The sequence below is a fragment of the Xyrauchen texanus genome, chromosome 6 (genome assembly GCF_025860055.1).
Source record: "Xyrauchen texanus isolate HMW12.3.18 chromosome 6, RBS_HiC_50CHRs, whole genome shotgun sequence".
Classification (NCBI taxonomy): Eukaryota; Metazoa; Chordata; class Actinopteri; order Cypriniformes; family Catostomidae; genus Xyrauchen; species Xyrauchen texanus.
This window is the reverse complement of record NC_068281.1, coordinates 13,109,255-13,127,369: the sequence shown is the minus strand read 5'-3', so window position 1 is coordinate 13,127,369 and position 18,115 is coordinate 13,109,255. Positions and strand designations below refer to the sequence as shown.

The 18,115-nt window shown below is 36.1% G+C and overlaps 1 protein-coding gene across 1 annotated transcript in view; it reads left to right on the top strand.

Moving 5' to 3' along the window:
- clstn2a (calsyntenin 2a) overlaps positions 1–12,115 on the top strand; it is a 333,541-nt gene extending 321,426 nt beyond the window's left edge. The window contains exons 12-17 of the mRNA XM_052129308.1: positions 3,019–3,227; positions 3,715–3,882; positions 5,387–5,532; positions 6,476–6,599; positions 10,298–10,485; positions 10,674–12,115. Of these exons, the coding sequence (XP_051985268.1) occupies positions 3,019–3,227; positions 3,715–3,882; positions 5,387–5,532; positions 6,476–6,599; positions 10,298–10,485; positions 10,674–10,877 (1,039 nt within the window). The 3' untranslated portion in view covers positions 10,878–12,115. The remainder of the gene's footprint in view (positions 1–3,018; positions 3,228–3,714; positions 3,883–5,386; positions 5,533–6,475; positions 6,600–10,297; positions 10,486–10,673) is intronic.
- The last annotated feature ends 6,000 nt before the right edge of the window (positions 12,116–18,115 follow it).

Genomic DNA, 18,115 nt, shown 5'->3' with positions numbered 1-18,115 from the left:
CCAAACGGGACACAGCCAAGTGTTTTGTTGTCTGACAGCAATCTAATGAAACCTATCCAATCGCATTCATGTGATACAAACCCAAATGTGAGAGAGACAAAATAAAAGGAGAGAGAGAGCATTATACACTTGTCTGGTGTGCACTGGTGAAGAGGATCTCCTAAATAAGAACAGACTTCTCTGGTCGATAGTAGAATGAGCTGTAGCTCTTGTAATAGCCGAAGCCTGGCTGAGACGAGCACCCAATACCCTTAAATCAGCCCCATAAATAAAAATAGATTTTCACCTGATTTTAATGAGGGAATGTGCTCTCGACTATTCTTTTACCATGTAGCTCCGGTTGACCAAAGGGAGACCCACTTTTTCGCATCACAAACTTTGCACAGTCTTTTTTATTGCGGTCATTAGAAGTAATTGTTTTGTTGGTTCCACAGTGTTTTGCACCCTTCCCATTCAAGGCCATTCTCTGCCGTGACTTCAGGGAGAGTGTTTAGGCGAGGCATTTACAGAGGAATTACCTCAGGGAGATAGCACACCATCGCTCGAGCACGGCTAAGCATCACTCCATCCGCGACGGTGGCAGAACGCGGTTGTTGTCTCGAACAAATAGATAGTTCTTAATTAGCGGGCGAGTAAATAAATGAATTAGTATATGAACGAGTGCTCTTTAAAGCTCACCCTTGAAAAAGAGTAATTACTCTGTGCATCGGGAGAAGGGAGCCCTGTTAATCCTAAGACTCTTTATTTTCACTGCTCTTGTTGCATACTGGCTGTAATGAAACTGGAGGGACTCCAATTTCCACAGAAGGTCTGTTTTTGAGACTGTTGCAGGCCATGCTTCAGTGCCTCTGTCTTAATAAACACTGCTTCTACTATACCAACTTCCTCAGCTGGCATCGGAAGGAGATGGCATCAAGCAGAGCGGCACACTCAGTTTTGCAGAAATGTTTTCAAAGTCTTCTTGCTTTAAAACTAACGACATGTTGCTGCATCATTAATTGGTCCCTTGGTTGATTTCACCTGAGAGCTGCGACTGTGCTGAAGTTGACAAAGACAGTTTAAAATTACAGTCAGCTACAACTGTCCAAACACTCAACTTAAAAGAGTTGCCAGTGCCTCTCACAGTACTGGCAAAAATCTCAAAGTGTTCTCTGTGAAGTCAAATATAGACTTTATTTAAAGGGATAATTGATACAAATATGGAAGCTCTGTCCTCAGTTACTCACCCTCATGTTGTTCCAAATCTGTATAAATTTCTTCTGTCGAAAATAAAAGATGTCGGGCCTTGTCAACATCATCTTTAAAATAACATGAGAATAACATGAACTATTCATTTAAACTGCATTATCAGAATATATTTAATTTGTCTTTAGTCAGGCTGTTTATTAATTGTGTTCAATTCATGCTCTTAGAAGTCACATTGGTGTTTTTATAGGTTTGTATGTGGGTTTTAGAAAGTCATTTGAAAGTAATTAAATTAGTTATGTGATTACTTTTTTCATGACGTAATCAGTGAAGAAATGTGATTAAAATTGTAGAGAAAATAATTAGTAGTCTGTAGTGGATTACTTTTTTGAGTAACTTCTGCAGCACTGTGCAGATAACAGAATAGCAGATTACTCTCACTTAATTTAATTGCATTTAATTTGTGCTGTTAAAGGGATAGTTCACCCAAAAATGAAAATTCAAAGATGTGTATTACTTTCTGTCTTCTGCAGAACACAAATTAAGATTTTTAGAAGACTATTTCAGCTCTGTAGGTCCATTCAATGCCTGTGAATGGTGGCGAGGCCTTTGAAGCTCCAAAAAGCAGATCAAGTATTATTTTCGGTAAAGCTGCTTTGAAAAACTGTGTGTTGTGAAAAGCGCTATACAAATAAAAATTACTTTACTCAGGAAAAGCATAATCCATCAAACACCAGTAGTTAAATCAATGTCTTCTGAAGTGATCCAGTTGGTTTTGTATCTAATTTTTGACTATAAATCTTGACAGCAGTCTTTCTGGCAATCATGATTTCAAGCTTGATTACACTTCCTATAGCACCGTCTAACTCTGCACATGCTTCAAGCAGTAGGAATTGTAATCGAGCTTAAAATTCATGATCATGCCTAGAGACTGCAAAGGCAAGATGTACAGTGAAAAAGGAGTTATATTTGTATCTGTTCTCACCCAAAACCAACTGATTAAACCACTGGAGTCTTATGGATTACCTTTAAACTGACGTTATCTGCTTTTTGAAGCTTAAAAGGCCTGGCCACCATTCACTTACTTTGAATGGACCTACAGAGCTGAGATAGTCTTCTAAAAATCTTAATTTGTATTCTGCAAAGAAAATAAATTAATACACAGGCTGTATTCTAATCTAATCAACATGAGCTTAAATAAGGACAAATGCTGCATCATTAATTGTCCCCTAGGTTGACTTCACCTGAGAGGTGCGAATGTTCTGAAGTTGACGATGTCAATCTGAAATAAACAACAGTCAGCCACAACTGTCCAAACATATAAGTTTGTAAGGGTGTTCTCTGTGCTCTTAAATGTGAACCTTTCAAATGTAAAATAAAGTTTTAAACCACAATATGCTGTGTATTAATTTAACCATCATCTGGAGTTGTTAGACATGATGCAATGCCCCTTAACTGTGGTACAATCACTGCAATGCATGGCCAAGAGTGGCGTATTGCTTTTCAAAAACAGCGGCAAAAACAAAATCTTCCAAATTTTTATTGAAATCTATGAAAATAAATATATGAGATATATATATAATATAAATAATATATATATAAACTATAAAAATTAACCTATAAAATAGTTTATTAGCCTAACTTTTGGTTGTTTATTATTATTTTATTATATTGCAGCTTTGAGTGTGAAATTTTAGTTGAAAAGTACATTTTAAAATAGTGATTTTCATGTCACCTGACGGCCCTATGCTGCAGTTTCAGACCTTCCTTGTTACACTTAATAAATCTCACATTTCCTTACTCTGGTCTTCCTCTCCATTTCCCACCTTGCAGATGTTTCGGTGAAGACACGTGCATCTCCATTCCAGACATCAAGGCGATGGTGATGGTGTTGCCGCCCAGCGAACCTCGGATCACCATCGCTGGGGTGCAGCGGCTGGTTTGGCCAGCGGCTCAGCTCCGAGCCCCTGGTGGGGTGGCCCTGTTCAAGGACATACACATCATTAGTACCGTCACCAAGACCGACTCTACCCTCAGCATAGGTGATAGATGACTCTCTTTTACAGCTCATATATTAACATAGTACCACACTTATGCATTCATTTATTTCAGAGGTGCCACAGTTGCACATTTTACCTGTTGTGTGCATGTTGGAACAATGGTGTATATTCACTGAATTTTCATCCCGTGGATTTCCCCACACTGTGTTTTATTTTAATGGTTTAGTCTTTTACTTATTATCAAGATTATAAATGCCTGCTGTTGGTCGGTTGGTTATTACACTGACCCTGAGTCAATTGTTTTTTATTATCCACTTTTTTTATTTAAAGTTCAACGAAAGTGTCCGGTTTCTTTTATCGAATACAGAGCCAGGGTAGTGAAATGATAAATCATCGAAATTAAATTCATACAAAGTCTATGGCTGTTTGTGGATACGGCAGGAGGTCATTTATTTGCCACTTCATATCTGTGCCTGTGTAACTGTGTGTGTGTGTGTGTGTGTGTGTGTGTGTGTGTGTGTGTGTGTAGCCCGGAGACCTGGTGTTCTGGAGTTTATGCATAACCTAGATTATTGTGATGTGCTCGTGATCGGAGAGGAACTGGACCTGGAGCGTGAGAGTCTGGAGATTCACCACAGCTCTCTCTTAGGCAAACATCTGGATGCCACCAACTCTACCTCTGGCATCTCCATCTATGGTATGTCTCAATGTCAACTTCTATGTCTCATATCTACTGTACAAGCCATCTTTCAGACCTGAAACCTGTTTTCTCATAATCTTTTTTCTACTCTATTCCTCATTAAGTAAACACTCTCATTTATTGTTGATTCATCAACTTGCCATCTCCCAGCGTCTTCGTTTTAAAATGAATGCTCCATGTAGAACATATTTTAGACAGAGATTAATTTATCTGTAGTTGTTTAACTGCTATAACATGCCATTGACTTGAAATAAAGTCTTCAAGTGATAGTTCACTCAAAAATTTTAATTCTCAGAATTTACTCACCCTCATAGTGCTACAAACCTGTCTCATTTTTATATTCTTCTGCAGAACAGAAAAGGTGATGTTTTAATGAATTTCCCAGTCTGTCTTTTCAATGTAATTGCAGTTGATAGTGACTTACTCTAAAGCTTAGAAAATTACCCAAATGTAGCATAAAAATAGTAATCCATGCAGCTTGTTCATCAAAGTCTTCTGAGGCCATATGATTTTTTTTTGTTTTGTTAAGATTGTTCAGTCAAAATCTCAGCCTGATCTCATGAAAATTTTGCTAAATTAAATGATGTGGTTCATTACACGTATCGCTTCAGTTTTGAGGTGTGAGTTAAATGTTCTCCCAAACAGATTTTTAAGGTAAATGGAACAAAACCAACCTCCAAAGCCTAAGCCAGGGCTATACACTTACTTTGTAAGGACTGGTGCTAGTGGACTAAAAGATTAATTAGTAAAAAAAAAATTTACAATTATTAGCACACATGGTCTATTTTTTATTATTATTTGAATTATTTACTGTGTTATGGCATACAACAAAATGGTAGCTCATTCAAATAATCACTTAATCACATAATCTGCTTCAAACAGAATTATTTTATTTCTTCTAAGATTCATTGCTATAAACTTTGCAAGCTTTGGCAAATCTAATAAATGTTTTTCCCTCAGAGGTGTGTACCATGTTACTTCTAAAAAAAATGTTTACCTGATGAACTGAACCACCACAAGATTTGCCTAATGCATCCAGCCAATTAGAATGGATATTTTACTTGCTCTGTCTGTGGGTATTCCAAAGGCATGCTTTCTGAGACTGAGGCTAAACTTTAGCTTTAAGCAAATATAAATCTCCTTATAAAATATTAAATATTTATTAAATATAACATATAAAATATTTAGTGGAAAAAAATATATTTTAAAGTCACACTATGTTATGTCTTCTGCTCAAATGCTTTAAACCAGATCTTGATCGGATCCTTTAACAGATCTCTCCCTCTATCATAGTGTACATTGGGGTTTTTTTTTTGTTAGAAAAATCAAATCACATTGCCATTTTGTAAAGTAGTTTGAGAGTGTCTGGTACATTTATTGGATAAGGACTAAGCCCTCCGCTGGTCTCCAGGGACATCCTTTTGAGTGTCTTTCAATACAAAAGAGCTCTTTTGTCTGAATAGATGTAAGCTTTCTGATACAAGTCTGTCTTCGGTCTCAGGTGTGGACTCCATGGCACATTATGAACAGGCCATCAGGCAGGTGAGGTACCGTAACTGGAACTCTGGCAGTCTGTCCGAGAGAAGGTTCCGGCTCAGTTGCTCTGAACTGAATGGACGCTACACAAGCAATGAGTTCAACTTGGAGGTCAGATTTGGCCCTCGTATTTGCCCTCATACTAGGCAGTTCTATTTAATTTTGCCATCCATTCACTTTATCCTCCTTTTCAATTCTACTCATCTGCTTTTTTAACTTTTGCTCTATTTTGATACGTAATTGTTAGCTGTGCCCTAGTCTAACAGTGCCAGACTCTTTATTAAAACTCATAAAGTCTGCTCCATATTGCAGTTTATTCTGGACAAGAAACACTCACTTAGACTGGAAGATACCATCTGACCACTTCTTTTTTCCTCTTTTAAAATAACGTTTAGGGGTGGATAAATCTGATTTTGATGCTAGTGCAGTAATAGATTGGTGGATAAAAGTGTTAAATTGTCTTTAGTTTGGTCTGTACAAATTTGAAGAAATATGTGTAGACTTTGCAATTATAATTTTTGTCTTGATTATTTCACAGATGTAACAAAAAAAACAGCAACAATTAGAGTATACAGTTCTACTCATGGATATCCAATTTGTTTGCAACTGACTGTCTCAAACAAAAATGTCTTTCAAAGAGTCATTGCTTCCAATCGAAGTTCTGGCAACTTCAGTGATTTATTTTTTACTTAGGAGTGCTAAAAAAGCAGCTTGCACTGTAGCAGCTTGTTACCTTGTAAACACAACTGTTCCTTCTTGGGCTGATGATACAAACTGTGCGTCTTGACTTCCAGATGTTGCATAGCAGTCAAATCATCTGATTGGAGCTTGTGATTTTGGCAAGCACTGGCCAATGTTTGTGCAAAGTTAATCAACTGGTTATTTACTAGTCAGTGGACACATCGTTTGAGGCTGAGACCAGCTGTGTTCCAGTATACTTTAGTTATTAAGCTTCTTAGAACTAATCTCATTCCACTATCATGTTTAAGCTTTCATTCTCCACGAGCATACAATTGTCTCTATAAATAACAACCTGTTTGTTCCGCCCCCTCAGATTGGAATTGTACACAGCTCAGAGGCCTTGGAACATGTCAATCACATGGCAGTCCAATCCCAGTACATGAGACCTGTGCATCATCCACTGGTGGTGCATACTGTCAACTCTGACCACATATCAGGTAAATTCTGGTCTGATGCCTCATAATGCAACAGCATTAATGCATTAAATGAAACATTGAAAATGTCCTCACTCAAGGTTTTACCTGAGAGTGGCTTGTCTGAAAGTTTTAGAAGTAGAAAGTTTATGGTTAAACGTACATTACAGTAAGACAAATCGATAGCTAGCAATCTAGATAGATATTCCGACAGACTATCACATAAATCAGTCAGATATACTATCAATGAGAGAGAGAGAGAGAGAGAGAGAGAGAGAGAAACTTAAAGCATATTAAAAGCCTTGTGTGGGTTTGTTTTCATAAAAACAAATTGTCAGTTGGAATTTGAATTTGAACATTCCGTTTACCCCTTTTTCAACATTCTGTCAATGTAAGTCTATGGGATTTTTAATCGTCCTCTATGCAAAAAGATAATTCAGTCATTGTTTACTCACCCCGATGTTGTTACAACCCCATATGTCTTTCTTTCTTTTTCTCAATATAAAGGGAGAAATTGTGAAACAATTTTGTGCTCAGTGATGTCATACAAAGGCAGTTTATGGTGACCACCTCTTCAAGCTTTCAAAGCACTTAAAAGTATAATTCAAAAGTTTAATGGATTGTTCCATGAGACTCTCAATTGTTATGAATGCACACAATGAGGTTTGGTGAGAAACAAACCAAAATCGAATGTATTATTCCGTAAAAATTTTAACCGACCATTGCTGTGCACTGTGCGTTCATGAGGCCGCAAGAGAGCAAGTTCAAGCAGCCCCTGCTCTTGAAATAGGGCGTTCATGTGACACCTTGCATTGTTTATATAAAAACAGGTTTACTACAGCGATAGAAACAACAGAAGACAACACTTACTAAATATATCTTGTAATCGGAGAATAGATGCATTTCTATGCCCAGCCTCATTCGTATGTACTCACTCAAACATAGAGACAGAGGTGACGGGAATGTCTTTTCTCGATTCTGAACGGGTGAGCATTTGTGATAGGCTCCTCTGTCTCTTCTCTCTCCGTTTGATTGAGAACTCTGTTTCAAGTAAATAAGGCCAGGCATAGACATGCATCTATTCTCAGACTACAAAATCATCTCATCAGACATATTTAGTAAGTTCTGTTCTCTGGTTTGTGTTCAGTTGTGTTGTGTTCTGTTTTTAATATCACTGAGGCGGACCTGTTTTTAGATAAACAAAATGAATGCCCAGTCTCTTTTTTTTTTATTATTTTTATTCCTAACATCTCCGTTTGTGTTTGGAACAACATGAGGGTGAGTAAACCCTCAACCCTCAAACCTTCTTGATACATTTTCCCATTCATGTGGAAAACAAGAGGCCATTAAAAAAGGGCAATAAATGTATCACAAAACATATTTACAAGAGAATTCCGCTTTATGGACCGATCTGCAAGCAATAACCAAAAATACAGAGATGCACACACATACATACATACACACACTGGTCTGAGCGGGTGGCAGGCTCTTGAGACTGTATTGTTGCTTTTGAAGGAGCTTGGGAAATTACACTTAGTGTACCAGCTCACACATACACCAGGGACACCAGTGATCTCCCCAAGAGCACACAGAGCACAGCTAACTGCAGCGAGATGTAGCATTGCACTCTGTGGACGTACGGAAGAGAGGGAGGGGGTGACAGGAGAAGAGAAACACTGCTTCACCCAAAAATAAAAATGATCTCATCATATACTCATCCTCAAGCCATCCCAGACATGTATGACTTTCTTTCTTCTGCTGAACACAAACAACAATTTTTAGAAGTATATTTCAGCTGTGTGAGTCAACACTGTAATGCACATTTTGAATCCATAAGACTTTAGTGATTTAATCACTGACATATATATATATATATATATATATATATATATATATATATATATATATATATATATATATATATATATTAGGGCTGCAACTAACGATTATTTTGATAATCGATTAATCGGACGATTATTTTTTCGATTAATCGGATAAAGTTTTTTAAATTCAATTTGATTTTTTTTGTAACAAAATAAAACCCTAAATCAGTGTATTTATGTGTAAAAGTGTACTTTAAAAAGTGCAAAAGCCACACATTGAGTTTTACTAATATAATCTTTAATTTGGACATTTTAAACCTTAAAACACAAAAGTTTGTCCAGTTTTTAAACAGTAAAACTTAAATATCCAAAATATAAATAAACAAAACAAAATATTGAGTTGTGCTCATATAAACTATTAAGCAGCAGATTTAGTTGAAATATCAAAATTATAAATAATAAACAAACAAACAAATGTTACTGTTTTATACAGAGGTAGAATGTAGAAGAAGAGGAAAACTGTCACTGTTCAGTGTTGTTCATACGAACATGTTTCTTATTCACTATTCCAAAAAACATCTCAAATATATAATTCATTTAATTTTTATGAATTATAAGAATATATTGATAAATTAAATATAGAAAGACTGAAAACAAGCTTGTGAACGTAGTAGAGCTACGCATATTAATCAAAATCTATTGACACGATAGTAAAAGGTCGGAAGACCGCAGTTTCACGTGGAGCATTTGGAGATTTTTAGAGATTAGAGACTCTAGGAACAACATCTCAATGAACAAAATCTCAACTAAATTATAAAGGCCTGTCTCAAATACAAGCCGGTGCAGTTCGACGATTTGGGAAAATAAAAGCCCGGGCTATTATTTGAAGTTTTACGGGTATACCATTTTCACATCTTCATATAATGAGGATACAGTTTTTGCTTACCGTGCTGTTTCACCTTCATCCGTGACACCAACGTGTTTCCTCTTCATGTGTTCGTGCATCACTGTGGTACTTCCATGCCACACAAGCTCAGCTTTGCATAACTTGCAGGTAACGATCTTCTTTGCTGCATTTAATGTAAAATGCTCCCATGCCTTAGATGACTTGGGGCGCACACTTTTTTCTGCCGCCGATTGATTTGTACTCTCTGCCATTTCGCGTGTGACTGTTGTCATGAAAGTGACGTCATCAGTAAACGCTCCCTGTGACGTAAGCAGACCAACTAATCGATAATGACATTCGTTGACAACGATTTTCATAATCGATTATTATCGATTTTATCGATTAGTTGTTGCAGCCCTAATATATATATAACTCTTTTATCATTTAATGCAAATGTTTTCATTACAAACTATATTATCAGAATAATTTGAGTAATTAGTTGTTTGTAGAAAGTGTTTGTTCCCCATTAAGAACGATGTGCATTTAGTTTTAAATTTTAACATAATTAGACATTGTACCCCATATCCCATTACATTAGATGACAACTGGGACAAGTTACATTCTAACATTCTAACTTGTCCCAGTTGTCATCTAATGTAAAACACTAAACCATATATTCCATGTAATTATGTATTTTCACAATTCAGTTGAATAATGGCATAAATAAATATTGACAGGCAGATCATTATCCCTGTAAAGGTTAATCCCTGCATCATTTATTTATGTGAAAGAACAAACTTCTTCTATGAATTACATACCATACAGGCCTATTATTAATCCATATTTAGACACCCGTGTATTTTATTAAAACTTTATTCTTTAAAAAATTATAAATGATTTTATTTTACTTATATATTTATTTATTAATGGGGGAATTTTAGGGTTCCCCCACCACCGATATCCCAATTTAACCCTTGTGCATCACTAAACGTCCTTTGTCTGTGTGTCATTAGGAACCCCTCCTGCTGCAACAGTGGTAATCGCGATGTGTATCGCCGCCCTGGTGGTCATTGTGGTCTTGGGCATCTACCGGATCCACATCACCCACCAGGAGGGTTCAAAAGAAGATGAGGAGGCAAGAGAGCACTCAGAGATGGACTGGGACAACTCCAATCTTAATATCACAGTAAATCCCATGGAGGTCAGTGTGTGCCTGAGTGTTAAAAAACACACTGAGCCTCTGAGCTATAAAATATTAAAGGAATATTAAAGGATAAATACAACTTCTATCGGCATGTGGTATCCTATAGATTATCACCCAAAATAATATTGACTAGTCCCCCAAAAGATTAATGTGTGTATGGTGACTTCCTGTGTTAATGGTTGCAGAGCATTGATGGAACACAGAATGCTGAGGATGTTAGGGAGGAGGAGCCAGAGGATGAGGAGGAGGATGAAGAGGACGATAATGATGATCAACTGGCAGGAGATCTCTCGTGTGCTGAATCCGAGGACAGCGATGAAGACACTGACATTCAGAAGGGAAAAGTTAAGGGAAAACTGGAGTGGGACCCCTCTACGTTACCCTACTAAATCACACGCACACACAGCCACTCATAAATGCATACACATTCAGACAAGCAAGCAGATTCATATGCAGACATAGACTTGTACACATACACGCACACACACACACATGCACGCACGCACACACACACACAAACACACACTTAATGCCCTCTCAAACTTACAGAAGCCAGAAATAATTACCTGAAAAGCTGTCACTCATCAGTCATTGCCATGAGAAACCCTGATTTCCACATGCTTTCCAACCCCCACAAAAAACATCCCTAATTCTATGGCTCCCTCTGTTGGTCAATATTTGGAGTTGCACCACTCGATCCAAATGTTGCAAAGCCTGTTTGTTCTTCAGTAGGTTTAAGCTACAGTGTCTCAGCAGTGTCTAAAGCCTATATAAAACCAACACAATGCAGTTAATTGTGAACATATGAATCAGCAGCTCTGGGATATATTTTTTAAAAACCTTATTCTTTTTTTTGTGTGTTTCTTGTTGTTTAATCAGAATATATTCTAACATCAGGATGTTTTCTCCCTTTCTGCAATACTAAACTGTAATATTTGACAGCGTGTGGCTATGCCTTCACCATTTGTTGTCTGTAATCTTCAGAGTAACACCTAATATTGCATTGATGTGCAATAGTAAATACCCAAAAGTAGTTTTTTTGCAATGAAAGTAAAAGTATATCTAGTACATGATAATGATATTTTCCTCATTTGAAATATAGAAAATGTGTTTATTTTAGATCCTCTGAGAGATTTTGATTAAAGCAGTTCTCTTTAAGCAAAAAATATATCGTAATGAGATGACATTTACAAAAGACTTTTTTAATGGTTTTGTTTTTTCTTTTTTGTTTTCTCTCTGTTTGGGTTCTTGGTGGTAAGGAGAAAGCGTGTCTGTACATTTTTATATGCCTGTCTTCTGTAAATAGGGAACTGTAGAGTAGTTGAATGGTGACTCAGACTCCTCACGTCCTCCTGCATATATACACACAGCCTGTTTGTCCACACTTGCTTGCTGAAGAGGAACGGTTCTTCCTCCTTCTGTCTGTGTTGATCTCTCTCTTTTATCGTTCTTGTCTCACCTCAGCTGTTGATGGGTTCTTCCTCACTCCACCTCAAATAGAAAAACAAATCTAAACAGACTTAAAACAAGATCATATTAATTTAGAAGCAAAGTTGTGTAAGATAAGATATGGGTTTAAAGCAAGGGCTTAGCCAAGAAATTGCTTTTGGTTTGGCCCCAATACAAATTGATCATTTACTTTTTTTTTTTTTTTTTTTACAAATTTTCCTTAATAACAGAAAGGCGGCAAATAAATGTTTTATTTTTTTCACACTTTCAGAAATCAGACATTATGCATTTTTTTCAACAGTTTAATAATTATATATTTGAAGTCAAAGAATAATCTGTAATATTCTTGGTGGGCTTGGGTCAAATTTGGTTGGTCTCGGCCCACCCTAGGCAATGCCACTGGTTTAGAGAATATAAAATAGAGACCTAAATAGAGAATTTACATTTCAAGCATAAAGCTGAAAAAACATAGAGAGGTTCAGTGTTGGGTTACTCAAAAAGTAATCCACTACAAATTACTAATAACGGTCCATATTGTAATCAGATTACTTTACTGATTACTTTTTTGAAAGTAATCAAATTGTAAATGTACTTTTATTAACATGTTACTGTTACTTTTTAAAACACTTTTTGCAGAAATGTTTTTGTCTCTCTACTCAAATTAAAATGAATGTCTAGATTTCCTCATTTTTCATTGTCGCACATTTCAGCTGTTACAGAAACATAAAAAGACATCATATTGTAAATGTATTATAAATAAATAATATTATTTTAGAAATGTGTAATGCAACTACAGGTGAAACTCGAAAAATTAGAATATCGTGCAAAAGTTCATTAATTTCAGTAATTCAACTTAAAAGGTGAAACTAATATATTATATAGACTCATTACAAGCAAAGTAAGATATTTCAAGCCTTTATTTGATATAATTTTGATGATTATGGCTTACAGCTTATGAAAACCCCAAATTCAGAATCTCAGAAAATTAGAATATTGTGAAAAGGTTCAGTATTGTAGGCTCAAAGTGTCACACTCTAATCAGCTAAACACCTGCAAAGGGTTCCTGAGCCTTTAAATGGTCTCTCAGTCTGGTTCAGTTGAATTCACAATCATGGGGAAGACTGCTGACCTGACAGTTGTGCAGAAAACCATCATTGACACCCTCCACAAGGAGGGAAAGCCTCAAAAGGTAATTGCAAAAGAAGTTGGATGTTCTCAAAGTGCTGTATCAAAGCACATTAATAGAAAGTTAAGTGGAAAGGAAAAGTGTGGAAGAAAAAGGTGCACAAGCAGCAGGGATTACCGTAGCCTGGAGAGGATTGTCAGGAAAAGGCCATTCAAATGTGTGGGGAGCTTCACAAGGAGTGGACTGAGGCTGGAGTTACTGCATCAAGAGCCACCACACACAGACGGGTCCTGGACATGGGCTTCAAATGTCAAACGTCTTACCTGGGCTAAAGAAAAAAAGAACTGGTCTGTTGCTCAGTGGGCCAAAGTCCTCTTTTCTGATGAGAGCAAATTTTGCATCTCATTTGGAAACCAAGGTCCCAGAGTCTGGAGGAAGAATGGAGAGGCACACAATCCAAGATGCTTGAAGTCCAGTGTGAAGTTTCCACAGTCTGTGTTGGTTTGGGGAGCCATGTCATCGGCTGGTGTTGGTCCACTGTGCTTTATTTTAGTCCAGAGTCAACGCAGCCGTCTACCGGGACATTTTAGAGCACTTCATGCTTCCTTCAGCAGACAAGCTTTATGGAGATGCTGACTTCATTTTCCAGCAGGACTTGGCACCTGCCCACACTGCCAAAAGTACCAAAACCTGGTTCAATGACCATGGTATTACTGTGCTTGATTGGCCAGCAAACTCGCCTGACCTGAACCCCATAGAGAATCTATGGGGCATTGCCAAGAGAAAGATGAGAGGCATGAGACCAAACAATGCAGAAGAGCTGAAGGCCGCTATTGAAGCATCTTGGTCTTCCATAACACCTCAGCAGTGCCACATGCTGATAGCATCCATGCCACGCCGCATTGAGGCAGTAATTAATGCAAAAGGGGCCCAAACCAAGTACTGAGTACGTATGCATGATTATACTTTTCAGAGGGCCGACATTTCTGTATTTAAAATCCTTTTTTTATTGATTTCATGTAATATTCTAATTTTCTGAGATTCTGAATTTGGGGTTTTCATAAGCTGTAAGTCATAATCATCAAAATTATATCAAATAAAGGCTTGAAATATCTTACTTTGCTTGTAATGAGTCTATATAATATATTAGTTTCACCTTTTAAGTTGAATTACTGAAATTAATGAACTTTTGCACGATATTCTAATTTTTCGAGTTTCACCTGTAATGTATTAAAAGTGATTACCTTAACTGAAAGTATCTAATTGTAATCTGGTTACACATATTTTAAATGTTGCACTACGTTTTGACTTAAAAAGTTGACTTTGTAGTCAAAATTACACACAACTCTGGTTAGGTTTATGCTAAGATCAGGGACTGGCCGACGGGAGAATCGGGAGATTTCCCGATTCTCATGTCTCACATAATCTAAGAAATTAAGAAAATGGATCTTGTTTTTTGAGGATGTTTAGACATTTAAATGGGAAAACTATACATAAAAAAATACTATTTAGAACCATATATTGCAGTGTTCTCTAATGCTGTATGGACAAAGGCACTTTAAACTAGAAAAGGACAGAGATTTTTCCAAAAGGTTTAGCCTGCAGATATTTCTGTATTTTTGAAGAACTTTACCAGCATCCACACATATACAGTTCAATTCACTTCAAGAAATCCAAGTAGAAATGTTCAAATTACAAATAACCAGAACAAAATACTTTGTGAAAATGATGCTATATCACACAATGAAAAAGGTGTTTTGTTTTTCTATAGAGGAGGAGTTTAAGTAATGGCAGAGCTTCTATATATTACACAGATGTTTTCCCCCATCTGACTTGTTTAGTCAGGAGATGTGCATTTTTAAATATGTGCATTGGGTCACATGTAATGTCTGTTGCTGTGGTTAGGACTTCTCATTCCATTAGTCATAAAACTCTGTGCTTGTGAAGTCAGCATCGTGAGATCCCATCCCCTGTCCACCTCCCAGACCTTTCATACCTATATTTCGCTAGTCCTTTTTATCATGTGTGTTATAGAACAGGTTCAACAAAAAAGGAACTTTTAAAAAATCAACCCTGTAAAATCATGTAAGACTATTCTTTTGTATATGTTTCTCTCCTTTTGTTTTGTAAAGGGTTTTGTTTAACTTCTTTGATGGTCACTGCAGCACTTTCTGTACTGTGACCAATAAAGACTTTCCTTAGAATGAGTGAAAGTGTCTCTTTCCTGTTCAAATGTGATTCATTGTGTTTGTCATACATATATTATCTATAACAATAATAATATGTTTGAGATTATTGAGGCAAAAATTCATAACTGTCGGCTATAGATTTTCTGGGTAAACGTGCGAAAGTCTTAAGTGTTACAATTATTCCTGCTCTTCCCTACTACTGTAACTCCTTTGGTCAGCTATTTTGAAGAGTTTTGTTCTTTGATCACAGTTGAATATGTTTGTCTCGTAGAAGAGGCAAATAAAGGCATGATGTTTGAAGGCTGCAACATCTGACATGTGAAGTCTGAAGTGTAACTTTTTTCTAAATCTCTTTATGCAGTACTTTTTCAAACATTGTGTAGCAATCACGTAGCACTCAGTCAGTACTCTATGCTCTTCCTACGGCACCTCTGACATACAGGCATATCTGAAAAGGAGAAATAGCAGCGGATACAGAATGACATAGGACATCATTATCTCAAGATCCAGATTATATAGCACAAAACAGTTGTTTCAGTTTCCAGAAAGGCGTTCACCTCTTTATATATTCCTGGTTGACTGCTTTTAACTTACATTTTATGAGGGGGAGATGTATTTCCTGGGCCCAGTTTTTCTAAAAATTTAATCTGGATCAGAATGATCTGGATTTGGAAATCCCATGTTTTGCTATCCAGTATCAGGTATTCCATCTTACTTTTGTGACTTTTTCAAAGCAACATTTAAAAATCTGATCCGGACACAATTTTTTCAAGGTTACCAAATCCAGATTAATAGTGCTCTAAATGGGACTACATGTCATAATTTAGGCTACTAGCTATGTAAAGAACAACATGTGGAATAGCCAGTATTGGGTCACTTTAAGTACAAGAAGATACAAATATCCTCTTCCATTTTTCAATTTATTTTAAACAGTCAGACCCCTCATCTGACCCTCAACAAATAAATAAAACAAACAAATATACATTATTAACAAATACACTGTGGATATTTTGAACACATGTTGGATGTGCAATAAGGGATGCAATTGTTAGAAACTACTTTTGACTGGTTCATCTGATGATTGTGTCATTGTAATTAATATACAGTGATAAATGACAATTAAAATTAAATATATTATTTTTGTTTGATATTGACAGCTGTTTGGGGGATTTTTTGTATACTTTACTGTACTGAAAGGCTTGACGGTTAAACAAACAAATTAAGAGCAAAATATAAACACATGTACATTATATATATATATATATATATATATATATATATATATATATATATATATATATATATATATATATATATATATATATATATTAAAGTTTTATAACATTTTATTCCTGAAATCCACCCTAAATCCACCCTTCTGCTGGGATCAAGTTAATCCAGATTTTTTGGATCAAAAGTATCCCAATCCTACTAAAAATTATTGACCAACACATACTGAAGGTCAGTGTTGGGTAAGCATCTTTGAAACTGTAGTTTGACAAGCTACACATAATTTTAAGTAGTTAAGCTACAGTTAAGATATTCTTTTGGAAAAGTAGTTAGCTTCACTTCATGTTACTATCAAAAAGTAGCTAGCTACATTGAAGCTAATTAATGAGGCAATATTTTTTTTTATGTTACTATGAAACCAATAATATTAATAACAAAATTTACAATGATGACATTTATTAATTCATGAATTAATGTGTTTAATTAAATATATTAAATGTTTGTAATACATTTAAACCTTACAAGCTGGAGTGTTCAAATTTGGGAACATTCCCATAGTTCCTGTCTCAATATCTTCGCCGTCCAATCAACTATTTAATTTCTGAAAACTGCCAGATACTCATGACAATATAAGCTAAAGGCACATATGATTCGTTACTGGGTGTGAATAATAAATCTGTCATCATCAGGGAGATTACCTTCAGTGTTGGATTTAATACTGCTTCAAATTGAAAACTGAGGCGATCTTTTGAGGTAAGACAAGTTATTTAACAAGTATCGTCAATATTGTGTATTGAAGGTAAAAACGTTTTAGTTACGAAGCATTTGTTTGTTGGAGTAATGCTAGTCATTTCTGGAAAAAAATACATGACCGTCGGCGTTCATCGGACAGGCAGCTAGCCTCTTATTTTAAGCAAATATCTGTGAAACTTGCTAAATAAACATTAGCTAGCAATACTATGTAAATTTTGAGCTAAATATAAGTAACTTTTTTTGGCCAATTTTGTTGCTTGTGGAAGATAGTCAAACCTTTTTATTTAGGAAGCATTAATTTGTAGTAGTGCTAGCTAGTTTTTGTCTGGAAAAAATGTGACTGTCATTGGAGAGCCTATTTTTTTCTATAAACTTTTTTTTGGCAGTTACTGTGAAACTTGCTATATAAACATTAGCTAGCATTACTATGTACATTTCTAACTCAATATAAAAATGTTTTTGCCAATTTTGTCGCTTGTGTAGACCTTCTTTTCTTTTCTTTTTTTACGCTGTTCAGACCTGCCTGGAAACTGGCCTGCTAGTTAGATTTTTATTCCCATGTATTAAAAACAAATTGTAGATATCTCTCTTAGCATAGTGATTTACCATCCATCACATAGACATGATTTATATTGTGTGTAGCTTCCTTTTCACAAGGAAAGAGTGAGAGGGCTGTCTGCAGATGGACATTCTGGTTAGACTATTCAGTGTATGGATTTGTGAGGAACGCACTGCTGGCTACCAATTGTGTACTTTTTTCTGTTGTAGAGATGGATAGAGACTATGGCTCCCTGCTCAGCACCCTCAAGAGGAGGCTTGGCATGAGGGTATGAGCATACAGGAGGAAGATCTGCTGGACCAGGAATTACTACAGGAAGAG